At 41.1% G+C, this 21,702-nt stretch overlaps 1 protein-coding gene across 1 annotated transcript in view; it reads right to left on the reverse strand.

Annotated features, from left to right (window-relative positions):
* Positions 1-21,702, reverse strand: part of LOC126161731 (transmembrane protein KIAA1109) — a 493,460-nt gene that overhangs the window by 434,587 nt on the left and 37,171 nt on the right. Inside the window, exons 3-5 of the mRNA XM_049917765.1 lie at positions 13,108-13,251; positions 9,326-9,472; positions 8,916-9,058 (exon numbers count right to left, since the gene is read on the reverse strand). Of these exons, the coding sequence (XP_049773722.1) occupies positions 8,916-9,058; positions 9,326-9,472; positions 13,108-13,251 (434 nt within the window). The remainder of the gene's footprint in view (positions 1-8,915; positions 9,059-9,325; positions 9,473-13,107; positions 13,252-21,702) is intronic.

The following is a 21,702-nucleotide window of genomic DNA, read 5'->3' on the forward strand; positions in this document are numbered from 1 at the left end:
AACATAAGTGTCGTACCGTTTGGTTACAGATAGAAGGCACGGAAAGAGGAGTGTGAAAATAATTTGCACGGCGCCTACAGGGCGAAGGCTGGTGAGAGAGGAGATGGTTAGGAAAATTTCATGACCAATACTAGTCATCCACAGATGCCTGTGTGCCTGGTACCGACTAGCAACTGTTGTTGTTGTTGTTGTTGTTGTTGTTGTTGTCTTCAGTCCTGAGACTGGTTTGATGCAGCTCTCCATGCTACTCTATCCTGTGCAAGCTTCATCTCCCAGTACCTACTGCAGCCTACATCCTTCTGAATCTGTTTAGTGTACTCATTCTTGGTCTCCCTCTACAATTTTTACCCTCCACACTGCCCTCCAGTACTACATTGGTGATCCCTTGATGCCTCAGAACATGTCCTACCAACCGATCCCTTCTTCTAGTCAAGTTGTGCCACAAACTCCTCTTCTCCCCAATTCTATTCAATACCTCCTCATTAGTTATGTGATCTACCCATCTAATCTTCAGCATTCTTCTGTAGCACCACATTTCAAAAGCTTCTATTCTCTTCTTGTCTAAACTATTTATCATCCATGTTTCACTTCCATAAATGGCTACACTCCATACAAATACTTTCAGAAACGACTTCCTGACACTTAAATCAATACTCGCTGTTAACAAATTTCTCTTCTTCAGAAACGCTTTCCTTGCCATTGCCAGTCTATATTTTATATCCTCTCTACTTCAACCATCATCAGTTATTTTGCTCCCCAAATAGCAAAAACTCCTTTACTACTTCAAGTGCCTCATTTCCTAATCTAATTCCCTCAGCATCACCCAACTTAATTCGACTACATTCCATTATCCTCGTTTTGCTTTTGTTGATGTTCATCTTATATCCTCATTTCAAGACACTGTCCACTGCGTTCAACTGCTCTTCCAAGTCCTTTGCTGTCTCTAACAGAATTACAATGTCATCGGTGAACCTCAAGGTTTTTATTTCTTATCCATGAATTTTAATACCTACTCTGAACTTTTCTTTTGTTTCCTTCACTGCTTGCTCAATATACAGATTGAATAGCATCGGGGTGAGGCTACAACCCTGTCTCACTCCCTTCCCAACCATTGCTTCCCTTTCATGTCCCTCGACTCTTGTAACTGCCATCTGCTTTCTGTACAAATTGTAAATAGCCTTTCTCTCCCTGTATTTTACCCCTGCCACCTTCATAATTTGAAAGAGAGTATTCCAGTCAACATTGTCAAAAGCTTTCTCTAAGTCTACAAATGCTAGAAACGTAGGTTTGCCTTTCCTTAATCTAGCTTCTAAGATAAGTCGTAGGGTCAGTATTGCCTCACGTGTTGCAACATTTCTACGGAATCCAAACTGATCTTCCCCGAGTACGGCTTCTATCAGTTCTTCCATTCATCTGTAAAGAATTCGCGTTAGTATTTTGCAACTGTGACTTATTAGACTGATAGTTCGGTAATTTTCAAATCTGTCAACATCTGCTTTCTTTGGGATTGGAATTATTATACTCTTCTGGAAGCCTGAGGGAATTTCGCCCGTCTCATACATCTTGCTCACCAGATGGTAGAGTTTCGTCAGGACTGGCTCTCCCAAGGCTGTCAGTAGTTCTAATGGAATGTTCTCTACTTCTGGGACCTTGTTTCGACTTAGGTCTTTCAGTGCTCTGTCAAACTCTTCACACAGTATCATATCTCCCACTTCATCTTCATCTACATCTTCTTCCATTTCCATAATATTGTCCTCAAGAACATCGTCCCTGTATAAACCCTCTATATACTCCTTCCACCTTTCTGCTTTCCCTTCTTTGCTTAGAACTGGGTTTCTATCTGAGCTCTTGATATTCATGCAAGTGGTTCCCTTTTCTCCAAAGGTCTCTTTAATTTTCCTGTAGGCAGTATCTATCTTAGCCCTCGTGAGATAAGCCTCTACATCCTTACATTTGTCCTCTAGCCATCACTGCTTAGCCATTTTGCACTTCCGGTCGATCTCATTTTGAGATGTTTGTATTCCTTTTTGCCTGCTTCATTTACTGCATTTTTGTATTTTCTCCTTTCATCAATTAAATTCAGCATCTCTTCTGTTACCCAAGGATTTCTACTAGCCCTCGTCTTTTTACCTACTTGATCCTCTGCTGCCTTCACTATTTCATTCCTCAAAGCTACCCATTCGTCTTCTTTCCCCCATTCCTGTAAATTGTTCCCTTTGCTCTCTCTGAAACTCTGTACAACCTCTGGTTCTTTCAGTTTATCCAGGTCCCATCTCCTTAAATTCCAACCTTTTTGCAGTTTCTTCAGCTTTAATCTACAGTTCATAACCAATAAATTGTGGCCAGAGTCCACATCTGTCCCTGGAAATGCCTTACAATTTAAAATCTGGTTTCTAAATCTCTGTCTTACCATTATATGATCTATTTGAAACCTTCTAGTATCTCCAGTTCTTCCTTGTATACAACCTTCTTTCATGATTCTTAAACCAAGTGTTAGCTATGATTAAGTTATGCTCTGTGCAAAATTCTACCAGCAACTAAGATAGTTATATTTTACACACAAAAGTAAAAAGGGCTCACCAAAAGTGCATTATTTCTATCAAAAATTGTGAAATTAAGGTAAGGCTGGTGTAATGCAGTTCAAGTGCAAGTAGTTGAAGAAAATGGCATTTGAGGCATTTATTAATTATGAATGACCATGAAGTGTTATGTTGTAAGAAACTTGCAGTCCACAGTTGCAGTCTTGGACTGCAAGTTTTTTACAACATATCAAATAAGTTGCCTTGATGGCCACTCTAAACTTTACCACAGATAGTGTTACATTTATAAATACAGTTACATTCATTATTAAATAAATTAATCACTCTCACCACTGCATATTGTTATGATTGTAGCAATGTGACAATTATCTGACCATTCTGTTTCTCCAGCATTCTGTCATCCGAATAATTATTTTTCTTGCCCCACAGCAAATTACACTTTAACTAGAATTCCTCACACTTCTCAGTGGTGTAACGGATGATCACAATGGGCCAGCTTTATCATCACTCATTTTGAAATACATTTCTCCAGTTCCCAAACAGCCACTACTGTCAGACATCTAAGATTAGCAGCAATGGAAGAGAGAAGACAGTCGGCTAGAAACGTTTCACATACTGTCGACACTACAGGAAGAATAAGCCACCTTATTTCCTTAACCATACTGAACTATTCGACAAAACTTAAGGACTTGTTCCGTATGATACCTGTCATGGAGTGGATAAAATTGAGTAGCTATATGTTCTTTTATATTTGGCCACATGTTTTCCTAAAATTTTACAGGGCACACCTGTAAATGTTCTAGGGTGCACCAGTGCGCCCTGGCGCACACTTTAAGGACCACTGCTCTAGAGCCTTAAAAATAATTGTGTTACACAGAGCAGAGCATAGTGGTTAAGACACGTTCCTGATGCGCTTGAAGGTTGTGGATTGAATCCTGTCAGCTTCTTTGAAATTTTTAATTTAGATTGTCATTGAAATGGCTTTGATCAATACTTTTATTTAATTAATTGGTTTAAATATACTTTTTTTATTTCTAATTCACTGTTGCATCATTTTAGTCATCGTATTAACCTTTTCACTTGCTCTCATTTTTCTTTCTAATATTTTCTTTTTTTTCATCAGGAATTTTTATCCATGTGATTTTAATTATTTTTATGTATTAACTATGACTTTATTAATTCCATTTTATAATTTTATATTTTTGACCATGTTACTGCATTCTTTATTTCTATTCCTCATCCTGCTAGATTTTTTTATTTATTTATAATGCCTCCTTTCATTTAAATCTTCAACTTCATTCTTTTGTCCATACTGCAACAAGAATTTATGTTTTAAATGTTTGTATGATGATTACCATTCAAAAAATGTACACCCTGTAACAAAAAAATAAATTTTTGACACCTTTGCAAAGCCAATACAAGTAAATATTTCAAATCTTGTCTTTTAACTGATAGATCAGCATTTTCAAATGTTTAAATATCATCATAGATAAATAAAAATAATTAAAATCACACACATAAGGTTTCCAAATGAAAAAAAAGTGACAGAGAGAAAAAATGAGAGCAAAAAAAAAAAAAAATTAAATTAATAAAAATTATGAACAAAGCCACATCAATAAAGATTTTATAATAGTAATTTTTAAGGACTGACAGGATTCAAACCCACAACCTTCAGTACATCAGGAATGTACCTTAACTATTACACACTGTCTCCTCTCTGCATTAGACTATTATTTTTAAGGCTCTAGAGAATCAGGCAAAATTCTTTTTCATCAATTACTCGGGAATGAGGGCCCATTGTGATGAAAGGCTGCTGGGTGTGATACCTGGGACCCTAACCTACACCACAGTAGGTACATATGGTTTCAAAAGTCAATCCTACCCCTGGGGACGTCTCCTTGTTAGCTCAAATGTGATTAACAGCAAAGGCATCGAGAAGGAGTATCATTAAAAACCATATAAAGAGGAACATGTACAAAACAGTCTCGTTTTCTTCCAACCAATACTCCTGCCTTCCCTTCCCCAACAAAGTCTGTTCATATGGCATGTCACACACTTTTTCTGTGGATGAAATTTTCAGACCTATAATCTAGCTGTGTAACACAATAATCCTGTGAAAGAAAACCCATTTTTAGGTAAGCTGGATATTTATATAACATCCCAACAATGTGACACAACCTACGTGGTGGAATTACATGCAGCAGGAATGGACTGAGAACCTACAGGGCACTGGCCTTTTAATGTATAGAACTTTAGTCAATATTAAACAATGTACCTTTTCTAGCCATTCTAAGGATGATGACTACCTTCATCTCAGTATCACCTTTCCAGGACTTAGTAAGCAAGGGACAGTTGTAAATTAATGTGGTGGATTTAAATTATGATGATTGATCCTGCCTTGTGGCACCATGCCCTCGTGTTTATTCTTTCTCAAAGAAGACTGTGCAATGTAAACACACTGATGAGTCAAAACTTTATGACCTATGGCCACTGTGAGACTGAATGCCACCTTAGGGCATTGCGAGCACATGACTAGGTAAGAAATACATATGTGTTGTGTTGTGTCATGTTATGTTAACCGGGGACCTAGAAACGACGGAGAGGCTCCGTCCCCGCCACAGCCGCAGTTGTCCACAACCCCACGACGACTACTGCAGTCCACTTCACCCCTCCGCCGCCCCACACCGAACCCAGGGTTATTGTGCAGTTCGGCCCCCCAGGGAACATCTCACACCAGATGAGTGTAGCATCTATGTTTGCGTGGTAGAGTAATGGTGGTGTACGCGTGCATGGAGAACATTTTTGCGCAGCAATCGGCGACATAGTGTAACAGGCGGAATAAGAGGAACCAGCACGCATTTGCTGAGGCAGATGGATAACCGCCTAAAAACCATCCACAAACTGGCCGGCTCACTGGACCTCGACACAAATCCGCCGGGCGGATTCGTGCCGGGGACCGGCACTCCTTCCCACCCTGAAAGCCGAGCGTTAGACCGCACGGCCAACCGGGCGGGCAGAAAAGCATATAAGTCGAGTAGAAATTAATGAGGAATAATTTTAGTGACAATACAGGCTGCAAATGGGAAAATCCACTAACATAGGTGACTTCAACAAAGGTCTGATTGTTATGGCCAATGCTTAAAAAGGACATCTTTGAAATGGCAAAGTTGTTCAGCTATTTGCATGCCACTGCCATGAGCATCTATGGACAATGGTTGAAGAACAGTGAAACCACAAATAGGCAAGAAGGTGTTGGACACCTGTGTCTCATCACAGAATGTGGAGTTTGGAAGTTTGTCTGCTATGTAAAACAGGATAGGTGGTGATCTGTGGCAGATTTGATAACAGAGTACAATGCTGATGCGCGCATAAGTGTTTCAGAGCAATGGCTCATTGCACATTACTGGACATGAAGCTCAACAGGAGATAACCCCTACAGGTTTGATTGAACCACGCTGTCAATTACAATTGCAGTGGGCATGGGATTACTGAGACTGGACCATGGATTAATCGCAACATGTTGCTTTGTCAAATAAATCAAATTTCTTGTTACACCAGATCAATAGCTGAGTCCAGATATGCCATCATCCAAGTGAACAGCTGCTCGAAACATTCACCATGCCACAGATGTGGGGCAGGTGAGTACAGTACTGTGCTATAGGGAACACACCTATGTTTTCATGGAACCTGTGGTAGTAATTGATGACACTGTCACAGCTGTGGACTACTTGAACATTATTGCAGATCACTTGCATCCCTTCTTACTTGATGTCTTCGCTGACAGTGATGCGATCTACGTCTTCATCTACATAGATACTCCACAAGCCACTATACGGTACATGGCAGAGGGTACCCTGTACCACTACAAGTCATTTCATCTCACAGCAGGGTAATTATCCTTGTCACAAGGCCAGAGTTATGTTACAGTGGCTTAAGAAGCATGCTAGTGAACTCATGTTGACTACCAAATTAACCTCATCTGAACCTAATGGAACACATCTGGGACACTACAGGGTTCGAGCTCCACACCCACAAACCACCAACCTGTATTTTACGGGAATTGTTTGAGCTGTACATCTCCAGGAACTTAACATAGACTTGTCACACCATATCACTGCTGTATTGTGTTCTAAAGCAGGGCAACATGTCATTAAGCATGTGGTCATAATGTTTTGGCTCATTCGTATACCTCCCTGAACAACATAGCACCTCAAGGGTAAGTAATGATGTAAGTTGACAAAAAAAATGTTAGGACTTCTGTATTTCTCCCCCATTTGAGAAAAAAATCTGAAGTATTAACATCAACATCATTTGTAATAAACTGTTTTTATAAGGAGAAAGCAAGCCAAATGGTATATGTGTTTTATTAAGATCACTGTTGTTATTTTATTTCAATAAAATGAAATACATCTTGTGACAAAAATAAGCATTTCCTTGGAGTCGCAAGACAGGTTTGAAATACCTTTGCACTGATTTCAGAAATAACCTCAGAAAAAAGTGTACAAGGCAGGGAGAGTTGTGTATACCAACACTACAGGTGACTGCCAACAAAATGTTGGTTCTACTACGACTGTTATTATCTACTGTTTTACAGTTATTGTGCAATTTTTCTTTCGAGAAATGTATATGTATTAAGCATACAAACCAACAGAGACTTTCGAAGTGCCAAAATGTACTCAAATAAATAAAATGTCTATAAAACACCACACTGTATAAAGTACTTGCAGTGAGACAGTCACAATTCCTGAAATCTTTCGCCTGTGGCCTCGGATCTGCCGAGTAGCACCTCGGTCCTGGGTCCATGGATAAACCACAAAAATCCGCCGCATTGTGCCACACATAAACAGACCCTGTCTGCGGGCAGATTGGTAAGACTATGGGCACACACTGCACATTAGTGGGAAATGATGGGCTTCAGACCGGCACCTTAAGAGATACCTACAGGGATGGCCTGAGGTTTTGGTCTGTCGCACGAATCCACTCGTGGTCAGCTATTCATGTGTCACAGAGTTATTCACGTGTCACAGAGAGCATGTTGATGAAATGAGGCCACGGTGATCATACCAGGCAACAGACAACTTGCGCAAATACCCTGAGAATTAGTACTAATGAGGATAGGTAACAACTCACCATAAAGTTGATCGCTGAGCCACAGAAAGGCATGTAGAAAAGACAATCATACCCTCACAACTAAATTTTCGGTCATAGCCTTTGTCAAAAAACGAGATCACATACACATTCACACAATCACTCAGATACAACTTATGCATACATGACCGCCTTCTCCAGTTGTACAGCTGCTGCATCAATAATCTCTGAGAATCAGATCCAAACAAACCACTCCTCACATCTCCCTGCCTCTCATCGGCAGCTGCTAGGCTATGGCACGCAGTGGTGGTAGCTCTGACTGCAAGCTGAGTGTAGCAGTAGGAAGGGGAGAAGCAGTAGTAATGAGGGAGTAGGGAAGCAGTGCACGTTCTCAGCTGCACCCAGACAGTGATGATGCATGACATCTCAGTTAATAAACCATTTACTGTCATGGGACAAAAACGAGGTTTTTCCAGTGTTTTTCAAATTTCCCTGATACTTCCCTGATTTCCCTGACACGTCTGAAATTCCCTGATATTTCCCTAATTTCCAGAACTTGTGGCAACCCTGCTGTAGAACTGATTAGGGGCAAATGGATGTTACCATCCACAAAGGTGACATTGGCTTTGAAGAAAAACTGTGTGAATTTGAGGATAATAGAAAGGAAAGTGATTATTCTAGAAAAATAACAAGATCAGGTTCATCATGGGTCCAAACAACAAAGGTACTGTTTACGAGTCTGAATCGGATGAGAAGCAACAAAGCAATGTTGGTTGATTGGGTGCAAAGGTATTAAACTTAGAGTGCTCTTCATGTTCTGAGTAAAGGATAGGTGTTTGCAGTAAAGGGTTGTACTTGTTGATCGACCAACACATCGGTACTATCTCATCTTGTTCATGAAAATGCTTTAGTGTCAAGAATTATATAAGAAGTCTTCCCTAAGTAGTGAGCAGAAACTGCAGGAAGTCATTTCTTAGAAAAGCTCCCACAAGTTTTCAAACAAGGTGATCATAAATCATAATGAAACCAAGTTGTCTGTACAAGCTAAGAGTTTCATTGTAATTCACAATTTGAGTAATTTGCTCCTGCAAATAATTTCTACTATCATACTCAAAAAACTGAATCAGTTCACTTAAAAGTTCATCAATTAATGGCAGTAGCACTAAGGTCACCAAAAAGTTCTTATATGTTTGTGCATTAAATTTCAATGTTAGTTGAAAGGCAACATCTACAATGAATAAAAATAGCCTTGCAATATAAATTGATGAAAGCAATGTGCACACTTACACATGTAACATCGACTTTGATTACAGGAATAAGATCTCTCCAACTGTTTGACAAACCAGCAGTTTGATGTGGCAGTCTGCTATTATTATCCCCTGGAGCACCGGTCTCACCTGCAGATCCCCCAACTGCAATATCCACTGTATCTGTAACACAGGTTAGTCATATAACTGACACAATGACAACCTTCACAAGCAAACAGAAATGTTGAACTGATTCTACTCACAACAGATGTCAAATTTGTAATTACTGTCAATAAATAGTTCATACACTAAAATATGATCAGATCCTCGCCTTCTTGAATTTGTAACTGCATCAAGATTCAAATTGAAAAAATATAAATAATTCATCAATTCAGTGTTACATGGTTTAGCTATATTACATTTAATTTCCAAATAAAATATTTAAAGTACCTGAACCATTGGTTTCATTTCGCTGAAATATCTGTGACTCCAAACCAAAAATTTTTTCAAGATTGGCATATAATGAGGTACGGTTGTAAACATGGAGTTCAAAGCCGTTCAGCATTACTGACAAACGAGTGTCCGAGTGAGACAAATCTGTAACAAGTTTGGAAACTACCATTAATATAGATGAGAGCAGATACATTAGTTAAAAATTGATCTATATAAGGTGTCTGAAAGTATGTTTCAGGTCAGGTGTTAATTTAAAATACTGCAGAGACTCAACAATGGAAGAACATAAATATGTCAATGAAGCCTGTCATGTGCTGTCGTCATTAAATACATATGTCTGATCTCAATGGCAGTTTCACAACCTGGGCCATCTGGATCCCCCCTCTCCACCACCAGCTTTTCTGAAGTGCACAGATGGGATTTATCCTTAAACACATTCTCCACTCCTGAAATTATTCTGGTTTCCACCTATAGTAACCTACTGTCCCCAGACCCCACCCCCTGCCCCCCCAACAGTTTCCACCACTCTGTCCTGTCACCTCCTTCCTATTCAAGTCCCCTCACCCTCATTGTGTGCTACCCTCTGCCAACGCACCCACCATCTCTCCTCTTCCCTCCTCCTCTCCTTTTCTGCTCCTTGTTTCATCCTCCCTCCACATCACCCTGTCTGACAGCCTCCCAACACTGTGCCTGGTGGCAGTCTTCTCATGCCTCCATGTAGTCCCTGTACACACTGCCAGACAGTGCTCATCTCTTCCCGCTCCCTCCCTCATAACCTGCTATCTGTTCCACTTCCACACCCCCTCCAGATTGCTCTTTCATTCAAAGTGACAGCTGCATTTTGATTCAAGCTGCCAGAGGTGCTGGTCATATGTATGTGAGGTGTGCTCGGCTGGCTTTCTCTGAAGAAAGCTTTGTCCAAAACCTATGTGTAACAGTCTTCTAGTTGTGCCTGTCTGTAACTCAAAGTATTATGTTTATGGCGAGTAGCAATCTATCCTTTTCCTTACGTTGTTGAGTTTCCATTGTTTGCACGAATGATGAGATGTTTTCCTTGTATTAACCTGACAGATCCTATTTGACTGTAGAATGATAATTGGACGAATAAGTTACTGATACTGAATCCGCATTTTCAAAAGCAAAAACAAGAGAGTGATGAGATCTTCTACCGTTTAAATCAAAAAGCTGAAACTTTTTTGTTCAAACATTAGGCGGGGGGAGGAAAAAAAAAATCTGCTCTGAAGTAAATCAGGCAGGAAAAAATTTGGTACACTGATAACCTGCTACGTAGCTGTCCACTTCAGCTTCAATGTCTTTCAATACTATAATAGAACAATTACCCAACATTGGTGGTAGCAGATGCCAAGGTACCATTGTCAGACAATACTATGCAATGACAGTGGCCTGAGATGTTAAGTTACCAAATACACTGAAATTTGGCTGCCGACATTCATTAAATCATCTTCATCCTTCAGTCCCAAACAACACAAAAAATCCTGAATTTACACTCTTCCTGTCTGAAACAAACCTTTCGATGAAATCATTTATACTAGGAAAAAAGATACTACCATTTTCATATCACAGTTTTTGTGAGGATGAGTTTCTTTTCCATATTTAGTAATGTCCACGCCATGAAACAATGGAACTTTCTGTTTGAATTCCCCTTCTTGGGATCTGAGAATAAATCTGAGCCTTGCGAATCAGTAACTAACACAGAAACAATGAACATCATTTATGACTCTGGTTCTGCTGGCTACTTGGATTTGCATGTCCTGTTACAATTTGGTTGGTATAGGATTTATCATATCATTTATTGTGTGAAATGCTGTGCAGCCAAAGACAAAACATGAGTGCACTGTTGAGACATTTATTCTGGACATGTGCAATGAAAGAACTGATATCATCATATCATAATAATGGTGATGAGACTTACTTTTATTTTATGTTATTGTGAATACATAAAGCCCACTGAGGTTTACAAGAAAGATTTAAGCAGATTTTGTTATGATACAGCATGTCTACGGTCTACAGTGCTACCAGTGGTCAGCTGCATCTTTTGTAACCTGACAACACAGAAATAGCTGCTGTGCATTCCATGTTTGTATGATTTTTTGTTTGAACACATCTAGTATGTGTTTTGTAGTAAAATCTGATTTCAGTCAATACACTGTCTTCTTTCCAATATTCAAATAATAAAGAATGTGCAATGAATCAGATGCTGATCTGTCAGTACTTATCATTTCATTACAAAAACTACAATGAACTGTTTTAAACCAATAACACACACATGTGCAAATGGAAAAAATTGTATAACATGTCCGGATATTCACTGAAGGTGCTTTGTCACTTAATTTGCAGGATACTAAAGGAGTTTTTCTTTTAAATGACAACAAATAATTATTTGGAAAGGATACAATAACTCTCTCAGAAAACAATAGTGGTTTCTTTGTTCTGAAAGTCAGAGGACAAACCTTCCAAGCAGCAAGCATCACATTCTTTTTTTACAAATGAACAGTAAATAAAGCACCAACGAAAAGTTGATTTGATTTCTTGTTGTTGGATTTGTGACTGGACTTGGCACTGAATCAATTACGAATGTTGCTTGTGCCTGTGACATTAACATAAATATAGCAGAGAAAATTCTGGTAGAATATAAATACTTTAGGAGTAAAGGAGACAACTATGGTGTCAGCTTGTGCATCCAGTTGACACCCTGTAGGCCTCAAGTGTGTGTGTGTATATCTGTACTCTAGCTCAAGAATGGTCTCACTCCAAAAGCTATCACGTATTCTTTCTTTTTTGTGTGTGCTCGTCAACAACTCAATACTTCCACTTTTCAGTAAGCGCTTTCCTTTACTCCTAAAGTATTGATATTACTATAGGTCAGTTTCATAAACTGTTATTAGATTCTCCTGTAATATTGAGTAAATGCCACCTCTAGGCGAACGGACAGTGAAGGAAATAGCTCTGCCACTGGCTAAGCATATATTCTGAAGCAATTATTTTTGGTATCACACTACATTCCAGTTAGTTTATGCTCTGCGTTCATTTAACATAGAACTCGTTGCAAAGGTCACAGGACTAGCAGAGAATACAAATCAGGCAAGCAGTTTTATCGGCTGATAACAAGTTCCATTGTAACAAAGGAGCATTTTCCTCTTTTTAGTGATAACTTCCCTGAATCAGTAGATCACAAAGTACATTCTTTGGCACAGAAGAGTTTGATGGATCTGATGATGAAATAAAATACAGTTTATAAACTTACTTGCTCAATGAAATATGCTACAGTCATGCCAAGAGTGTCACCCAGTACTGGGAAAACAATCACATTATTGCAATATTATTAGTGTAAAAAGCAGTAACAAGAAATAACGAATTTCTTTCAAGCAGATTCAGTACCTGAGCACAGGTTTATATTCGTAGGTATATGAAAAAAAGGAGTAGCTGAAAAGTTTACTTTTCTTTTTCTTAAAAGTTGTGAAGGTGTGTGTGATAAAGACAACCATGAATGTGCACAAAAGATTCAGTAAGATAGGATGAAGTTGGAACAGAACTGAATAAAAGTGTTGAAGAAGGAACTGCAGAGAAAATTGGCAATGCCACTGATTGGATGAACAACACTGATTACATCTTTTGAACCACAAAGCACTGCAGCCTGCTGTTATGGCACAGAGAACTTCAGTTCTGATAATCACACATCTAACACAATAATTATGAAATACTGTATCTCTAAATCATCATATCATTGTAAGCATTAAAAATAAGAAATTATTGCATACCTTCAGATACATCTTTTGGCACATATGATCTCCACCAGCGGAATATAAGCCAGCCATCTTGGACTCTTACAGTATAATCGTGTGTTATGTACACAATGTCTCTGAACATTATTTTTCCAGCCAAAGCATTACAGGTAAATGATCCTAAAAAAATACAGAAACATTACATTGTATGCAGAAAATCAACAAAAGCTTGCAAAATAAAAATAAAAACCTGCCACAACACCACAATCCATAAATTAGTCAGTCATCATCATAATGAAATTAGTGTCTCCAATATCCTTATTATACAAAGAAAATTATTCTGGAATTCACTTAACAACAAATTAGTTTGCAAGTGAATGTGAAATAGTGCTAGAAATAATGAAACAAAATAATAAACAGTTTATATGTGGTAGAAAAACCAAATTAACTACATTGATTCTCAAAATTTATCGTTAAAGTACGAGCAGTGTACACTATCACAATAAAATTGTTGCATGAAAGACTACTGTTTCCTTAATTTCTTCTAATTCTAGTAAAACACTTAAATAACGAGAAATGAAGAAGAGTAGGCTCTAATTACAATACTTCTTGTCACAAAATCAAATATAAAGCTGCATTATCAACTGTTTTGCATTGCAATTTAAACACCTTTCTGTTTCAGAAATCTCATTATAGTACTTTTATATCTATGTATGTGTGTGTTATCAATCTCTTCTCTTTTAGGATTCATGTTCCCTGTAATTAGAGATTTGCCTTAGATATGTAATAATTTTCAGCCAGTACTTCCATAAATGTTGGTTACAACCTAATTCAAATACAACAGAATTTGTATGTTCTCATTTCTCTGACGGACTGGCAGAGAGAGCCCTTGATGTCTATTTGGATCCTCCTGCTGTAATAGAAAGCTATGTGTGAGAGGACAGTGCCCAATCCGAAGATGTGTGAGGGTCACTTCTTCCTGCCTGAGCAACCGGCAGGACGAACGCCATGGCCGAGTTGTTGACTTCACCAACCGCAGTTTACTGGCCGTCACCGCCAGCCATTCTTCCTCCCACAACTCCATGCACTTCTTGTGGAGTGCAGAAATAACAGACTGCAAGGAAATAGGACACTGGACCACATCCTGCTCTCTGTAGGCCTCCTTGGCAGCCCGACCAGCCTGTTCATTGCCCCATATTCCGACATGACCTGGCACCCAGCAGAATAACACCTGCTTACCCTGCTGTTGGAGCAAGTACAGTTGGTCATATATCAGCTGGACCATCTCCTCCGTTGGGTACAGATTCTGCAATGATTGTAAGGCACTAAGAGAATCAGAGCAGATGAGAAACCGATTGTCCCCAATATGATTCATCTGCTCCAGTGGCTTCAGGGCGCATGGAGCTCCGCTGCAAAAACGAGATATTCATCAAGGAGGCGAAGCGAATCCTGGTAACATGATCAGGGAACACTACAGAACAGCCAAGGAAATTCACTTGTTTGGAGCCATCAATGTAAACGATGGTAAAACCGGGATGCACATCTAAAATGTTAAAAAACAGAGATTGGAATGTAAAATCTGGCATACTATCTTTCTTAAAATTAGTCAAATCTAAAATAAGTCTGGATCTCTGGAGGAGCCAAGCTGGAAATCTGTTCCAACCGCGGCAGAAAACATGCAGACCAGCCACATCCATTGCAGAGAGGCAATTCTGTGTGCAAATCCCAAAGGGCCTTGTTGCTTGTTGCCAGTTATGAAAACTCCGTGCCAGAGGCACACTGTAAGTAGCCGAAGTGGCGGTTCACGAGCACCTGCATAGAGGCTTGGTATGGGGCTACTTCTGAATGCCCCAGTGGGCAACCTAATCCCTTCGTGGTGCACAACGCCCAACATCTTTAAATAAGAAGGCCTTGCAGACCCACACACAATGCACCCATAATTGAGCCAAGATCACACAAATGCCCTGTAAAACTGGAGCAGACAAGTCCTGTCTGCTCCCCATGTACGGTGGCTAAGACATTTTAAAATATTTAAAGTCTTAAGTGGCCTTTGTTTCAGGTCTCTATAATAAGGTAACCATGTAAGCTTCAAGTCAAAAATTAGGCCCAGAAATCTCACTGTGTCTTTAAAAGCAAGGACAGTGTCCCTCATCTTCAACTCAGGAAAGTTTAAAATTGAACAAGAACAGTGAAAAAGAACAAACACACAGACTTCTCAGTGGAAAACTTAAAACCACTCTTCTGCACCCATTCATCCAAATGTCTAAGAGTAAGTTGCAACTGACGCGTTGTTGTTGTTGCAAGGCTTAAAGAAGAGCAAAACAGAGAAATCATCCACAAACAAGGAACACTGGACAGTAACCATGGCAAAATACGCTGCCATAGTCTGAGCAATGTCTCGTGGATCCATGTGGAGAGTGCTGTTATTCATTACAGCAGCCATGGGGCATCTCCTTCCTCTCCCAGAAATTCTCCTGATGGTCTCCCACACAATGGAACTGTTGGTGGAATGATTAATGGTGTTCAGGAACTGTTGCCACGACCTCTTCTCGCTCTCTTGAATAATTTGGCAACATTTTACCTTCACCACCCGAAAGGCTGCAAGATTCTCAGTAGTTGGCCGACACTGGAACTTATGCAGAGCCACATGCCTGGTCCTGATTGCAGAGCAGCATTCAGCACTCCACCAAGGGATGGGTTGCCTTTCCTGGTGGCCTGTGGAATGGAAGCTGCAGTGGCATGGTGAACCATTTCGGTACTATGATCCATCCATGCCACAACATTGGCACAGTGTTCAAACTGGGCCAACTGGCTATAAAGTGTCCAGTCGGCCCTACTGAGCACCCATCATGGAGGTTTCCTTTCGAGGCCCACGCCCTCTGGCAGGTGAATCCAGATCGGAAAGTGATCACTTCTGTGCAAGTCAGTAACCACTTCCCATAGAGCACTGGAGGCAAGAGCTGGAGAGCAAAGCGAGAGATCAATGGCAGAGAACAACCCAGTCGCTGTGCAGAAGTGAGTGCTCTGTCCCACATTGAGCAAGTAGGCATAGGATGACATGAGAAGCCTCTCAATTGCACTACCACTGGGACAGGTAATTGCAGAGCTCCAAAGCACATTGTGGGCATTAAAATCACCACAGATGATGAATGGCTGGGGGAGCTGTGTAAGAAGGTTGGTGAGGGCCTCTTCATCAAGTGCATCATGTGGGGGCAGGTAAACGGAACATATAGTCAATGGATGTCACACATGCACGGATACAGCAATGGCTTTTAAAGTCGTCGTAAGTGAGAGAGGCGAGGAATTGTAGTACATCCTAACAAAAATACCTACTCCTCCTCTAGCTCGCTCTCTATGCAGGTCGTCCTTTTTGTGGAGTGTATAGCCTCGTAGCTTATGGGAGTATGATGGATGGAAATAAGTCTCCGGGAGACACAGACACAGTGGTCTACACTGAGAGAGTAGACGAAGTTCCTCCACATGCGTCCTGAACCCCTCCAAGTTCCACTGAAGTATGGGAGCCATCTATGATGGGGGTAGCACCTTCGTCCTGTCTCTCCGCCGGGGTGGGAAGACTGCAGCAGGTGGAGGGGGCAGTCGTGGGGCGAGATGACGGCCCCACACGTACGTCATACTCCATCAGCTCTGGGGAAGAGTTAGATGAAGCATCATGTAAAACGACATCAAAATCGCCAGACAGTTTACCGCATGATTTAAACTGCTGTTGCTGCTTTATAGGAGCTTATTGTGGTTTGTTGGGCTTTGGTGGAGCCGACGTGGGAGTGATAATGGCCATACTGTGCTTCTGAACAGCCTCAGCTGTTGGAGGAGCCAGAGGCTGGCCCACGTTCACCACTGTACCTTTGTCTGCCATTCAAGTAGGGGCTACAGGCTCTGAAACACTGGCTGCCTTGCAAGTGCACTGACATCTGCAGATGTTAGTGCCAACACTCACCACCTCTGTCTGCATAAAGGCATCTGCTTTTGGAGTAGGCTTCTGAACCAGTGATGCAAAAGATGTAGCAAATGTGTGAGGCTGCATCGACTTGTAGATCATTTTGGCCTCACCATAGGGGATACGCTTGGTTGTTTTTATTTCCTGGTCTATGCGTTCCTCTAAAAATATTCGGCAGTCCCTTCTCCAAACAGGGTCGTTTCCAGAGCAACTGATACAGTTGGCTGGAGATGAGCAACCAACTCCTTCATGAGCAGCCTTACCGCAGTTGCCCCAAGTCGCTTCGCCTTTACACCCTAAGGTGGTATGCCCAAAACGTTGGCATTTAAAACAACGCATTGGGATCGGGAAATAAGGTCTCACACTAAGGCAAAGGAAGCCAGCCTTAACATGCTCAGGAAGTTTTGTGCTACTGAATGTCAGAATAATGGAGTCAGATTTGATAAGATTGTAATCAACCCTCTTCAAGATATGTTGTACATCAACTATATCTTCCGGAGCCCACTCACATTGCAGTTCCTCCTTGGGAACATCGACTAGATCCTGGCATGTCAAAACACCTTTGCTGTAATTCAAGGTTCTGTGCATTTCAGTGTCTCTGGCATATTCCCAAAGGCATTTAGTAGGTTGGAGGTTAGCTGCCTGCTGGGAATTGGAAGTTTCCACTAGCAAGGTCCCATTGCGCAAGCGCTTCACCAATTTTAAGGAGCCACAGATTCCCTCCAAACCCTTTTGTATATAGAAGGGACAAACCTTCTCGAAACTACCCTCCTTCCATTTCACTATCAGAAACATGTTCTGATTACCAGAATGCATTCTGTTTCTAAAGACTGGACTTGTCAAAGAAGCGCCGGAGTCAAGGGGACTGACTACACAAGCCCTCTTGATAGACTGGGTGTTAGAACATTCCAGCAGCCCACCCTTTCTGCTGGGATGAGGAAAAGAGGATTTCAAAGAATCCATTTCGGTCCCACAAGCAGCTAGGGTAGTAAGGGTCGACTCAAGACAGAGCCCTGCATGCCTGAGTAAGCCTTATACAACTGAGGTGCGGCAGGTTCCTCAGAGGGTGCCCACTAACGACTGTTCCACCTCAACAGCCATGCATCTCATCAGCGCGTAGCACACCTTGAGATTGAGGGGTTTTTAGAGAGGTTTATTCCATCCTTGTGATCTGGGCGGTAAAGCCAAGATCCCCATTCCCTGAGACATACAATGTTCCACCACCGAGCCGCACAGTGGTCGCTGAAAAATGCCCAGAGCTAATGGCGACAGGGGACTGGCGGCGCTTACCAGTCCCCAGATCAGGAACCCCAGGGTCGCCAAGCCTGGCCAAGCCCGTACCAAGCAAATGAATGCCGAGCCCCTTGGAGCTTGGGATCATGTAAGATCTTCTAAGCTCAGGAGCAGAAATAACATTATCCATAACCTTTGTGGCATTAGTTGGGGATTGTCAGCTGACACACTACTATGCGAATACCAGACAACTGCCGATAGCCCTAACCTTCCCATATTGAATGACATATTTCCTGATCAACAAATAAGATTAAGGTTAAGACATCACATTCTTATCATAGCCACAATCTTTACTGATATCGAATTCAGTGCCATCCATATATAGAAACGCTACTGACAACAAAACCATCCTCCGCAATGTTCAAAACTGACCTGCAAGCAGGAGAAACCCCTTGAATTTGACCACGGGAAATTTGCTCTACCCTTAACTGTATCTAAACAGACCATGGAAGACGTGCAGATACTCTTCACAAGTGGGGCAAATTTTCACAGTCTAACATGTATTCTAATCTACAGTCCAACTCAGCGTGTTTCACAAATGTAAAACACTAACAAAGAGAAAAGAAGTTGTGACAGAAAACAAAGAAGAGTCCAGAACCAGCAGCAATTCTGCCATGCACCTATGGATTTGTAATCTGACACTTACCCAATGACTTTCTGAGTGAGACATAACATAATTACATCAAAAAAAGATAAAGAATTCCATTTTAAAATTTTATATTCCTTCAGTTCCTAAATAATATTGAATGAGTATCAATGAAAAAAATTTAAACATAATACAAAAAACTGTGACAGCATTTACTAGAGAGTTAAGTGTTGCTGCGGCATCAGTTTCATGCAGGCTTTCACAATCTAACTAGGGATATACAGGTCAACCACTGACGTAATTCTGCAACTGGGCACTACAACAGTGCTGATACAGTACCCTGCACTGCAGCATTCCATCATCAGTGATAGAGTGGACTGCTGTACAGTGCAGCACCCGTGGTGTTTTCACAGCCGCACTATGCAACAGGGGCCTAGCTCCTGTGATAAAACACCTGCCTGAAGGGCTCATCTTGTAGCAGCACCTTTTCAGCACTGTGCATCTGACCGGCGCAGTCTCCACGAAAGTCATCGGTCGATGGTTAGGCGAATTAGCCACAGCCTCACCAGGCTTTGAACAGGATCCCCCCCCCCCCCAATTCTTACAGGGGACTGCATCGGGCACAAGCCTACAGGCTTCCTCCCAGCTGCCTCAGGCTGCAGACAATGCTTGCCAGGCCAGACCCCAGCCTCGATGCACTGCAGAGCTGACACCTGACTCGCACCAGCGAGGGTGCCACCCACCAACAGCTCTCACTGTCTCAGCACGACACATGCTGCCCATCCACTACAATCATCAGCAGGGTGACATATAGTGTGGAAGTACTGAATAATAAATAAAACTGAGGAAGCATTCTTGGCTTTGTGCTTGGTCACCTTTGCCTCACAACAGTTGGACAGAGCAGAAAATGATTACTCTGCAAAAGAGAAAGAGATGCCGAGTCTCATATACGCCATACCAAATTTTCAAAATTATTTGTACGGGAGAAAATTCTAGGTCATAATAAATCAGCAACTTTGAGATGGTTACTATGATTAAAAGATCCATGGAGTCAGTTAATATATTTTGCACTAAAACTCACTGATTTTGATTTTGAGGTGCATCAATGACTTGGCAAATCACACGGAAATGCTGATGGCCTGAGTCAGAAAGAATGTATGATAAACTGAGTGTGTTTCACCTTTTTAGAACAGCAGAAGGCACAAGCAGCTGACTCAGGCTGAAAGCTACTTGTTATGTAACCTTACATAATTGTGCACAACAGTGTTATCTAAACACATAATATTATGGTACCAGTTACTTTGTGAAATGAAATGTTAAAACAGGTACAGTTACTTTGTGAAGTGAACCATGTATTAGCAGTGTACGGAGTTTCTAAAGTGACAGAATAAAATAATGCGTAGCCAAAAAATACTGGAGGCAGACACGAATGCAAGATGTAGAACAGAGCACAAGGAACTCCGTAAAATGCACACATCAAGCTAAATTAAGTCATCAGCTTATTCTGTTGCAGAGGTTACCAAAGACAGAAAACCATTTGAGATGATTGGTTTGGACATCTTACGTCCTTTTGGGAAGATGTCAGGAGGGAATCATTGTGTTAATGATAATAGATTACTCTTCACACTTTGTAGAAATCATGGCTATTCCAAAACAGCAAGCCATTGGCACAAGCAAGCAATAAGTGTTTATTAAAGTTTGGTACCCCACAGATGGTGATTACAGATCAAGGTACTAACTTCCAGTTAGAACTGATTAAGCAACTTTGCTACAAAATCAAAATAAGAAAAAGTGCATTACACCTACAAGCAAATGACAGAATGAAAAAAGTTTTCAGGATGAGAGGGACGATGTTGTGTCACTATGTCAACAATCATCATAATGCTGTTACCTACATAGTAGGAGCAGCATATAATTCTGAAGTGCAGAACTCAATCGAGATTTGTCACATTACAAAATGGCATATGGATGGAAGATGCCATCACCATCTGAAATAGTGAAACCCAGAGTGGGGGAAAACAGTGGATCAGTGCAGAATTTGTGAAAACTTTACCATAGTATAGCACCAAGTGCAAAAAGTGAACACAAAGGCCCTAGAACAGCAGCACTAAATGGGACAACGCAATGCAGGACTGAATAGTAAAACACAATGGCAAGTTAACCTAATACCGTGAAGGGCAGTAGGTGGTGATGATGAGCACTTACAAACCAAAGAGAAAAACTAAACAAATTTAGGTAAACTCTGTGCTAAGTGACTGAGATGATCTTGCTGGAAAATGTGAAGTTACAACTCCTTACTCATACAACTGTTGCCCACGTTGGACATATCTGACCCTTTCAGGGCATGCCCGAAGCTTTACCACCACTACTGGTCTCAGTACCAAAAAAGGAAGAAGGGGGTAAGACAGAAAAAGTGGCATGACAAGGTGAGCAAGTGGTACCCACACAGCCTGCCTGCATGCCGCTTGTCATATACATGAAAGATCAAGGGGAAGGCCAGCGGAGAGAAGAGATTGATTGGAATAGTAGGTAAGAACAGCAAATATGAATACTTTCAGAGAGTAGTAGCTCACTAGGTGTACTCAGTGTATGACTCAGTAGAAGCTGTCACAATTTGCTTCAAGCAAAGGCACCCAGGGGGAACAGAATGATTGGAATTACTGAATAGTGGGAGACTGTTAAAAGGGGGGACTCAATGTGACATCTTGGGATTGACTTTTCAGCTGCCAGCTACAATGACAAGGACTTTGGCTCTGGACTTCACATACGCACTGCTGTACCTAACTAACAATCCTTT

This window comes from Schistocerca cancellata, chromosome 2 (genome assembly GCF_023864275.1).
Source record: "Schistocerca cancellata isolate TAMUIC-IGC-003103 chromosome 2, iqSchCanc2.1, whole genome shotgun sequence".
Classification (NCBI taxonomy): Eukaryota; Metazoa; Arthropoda; class Insecta; order Orthoptera; family Acrididae; genus Schistocerca; species Schistocerca cancellata.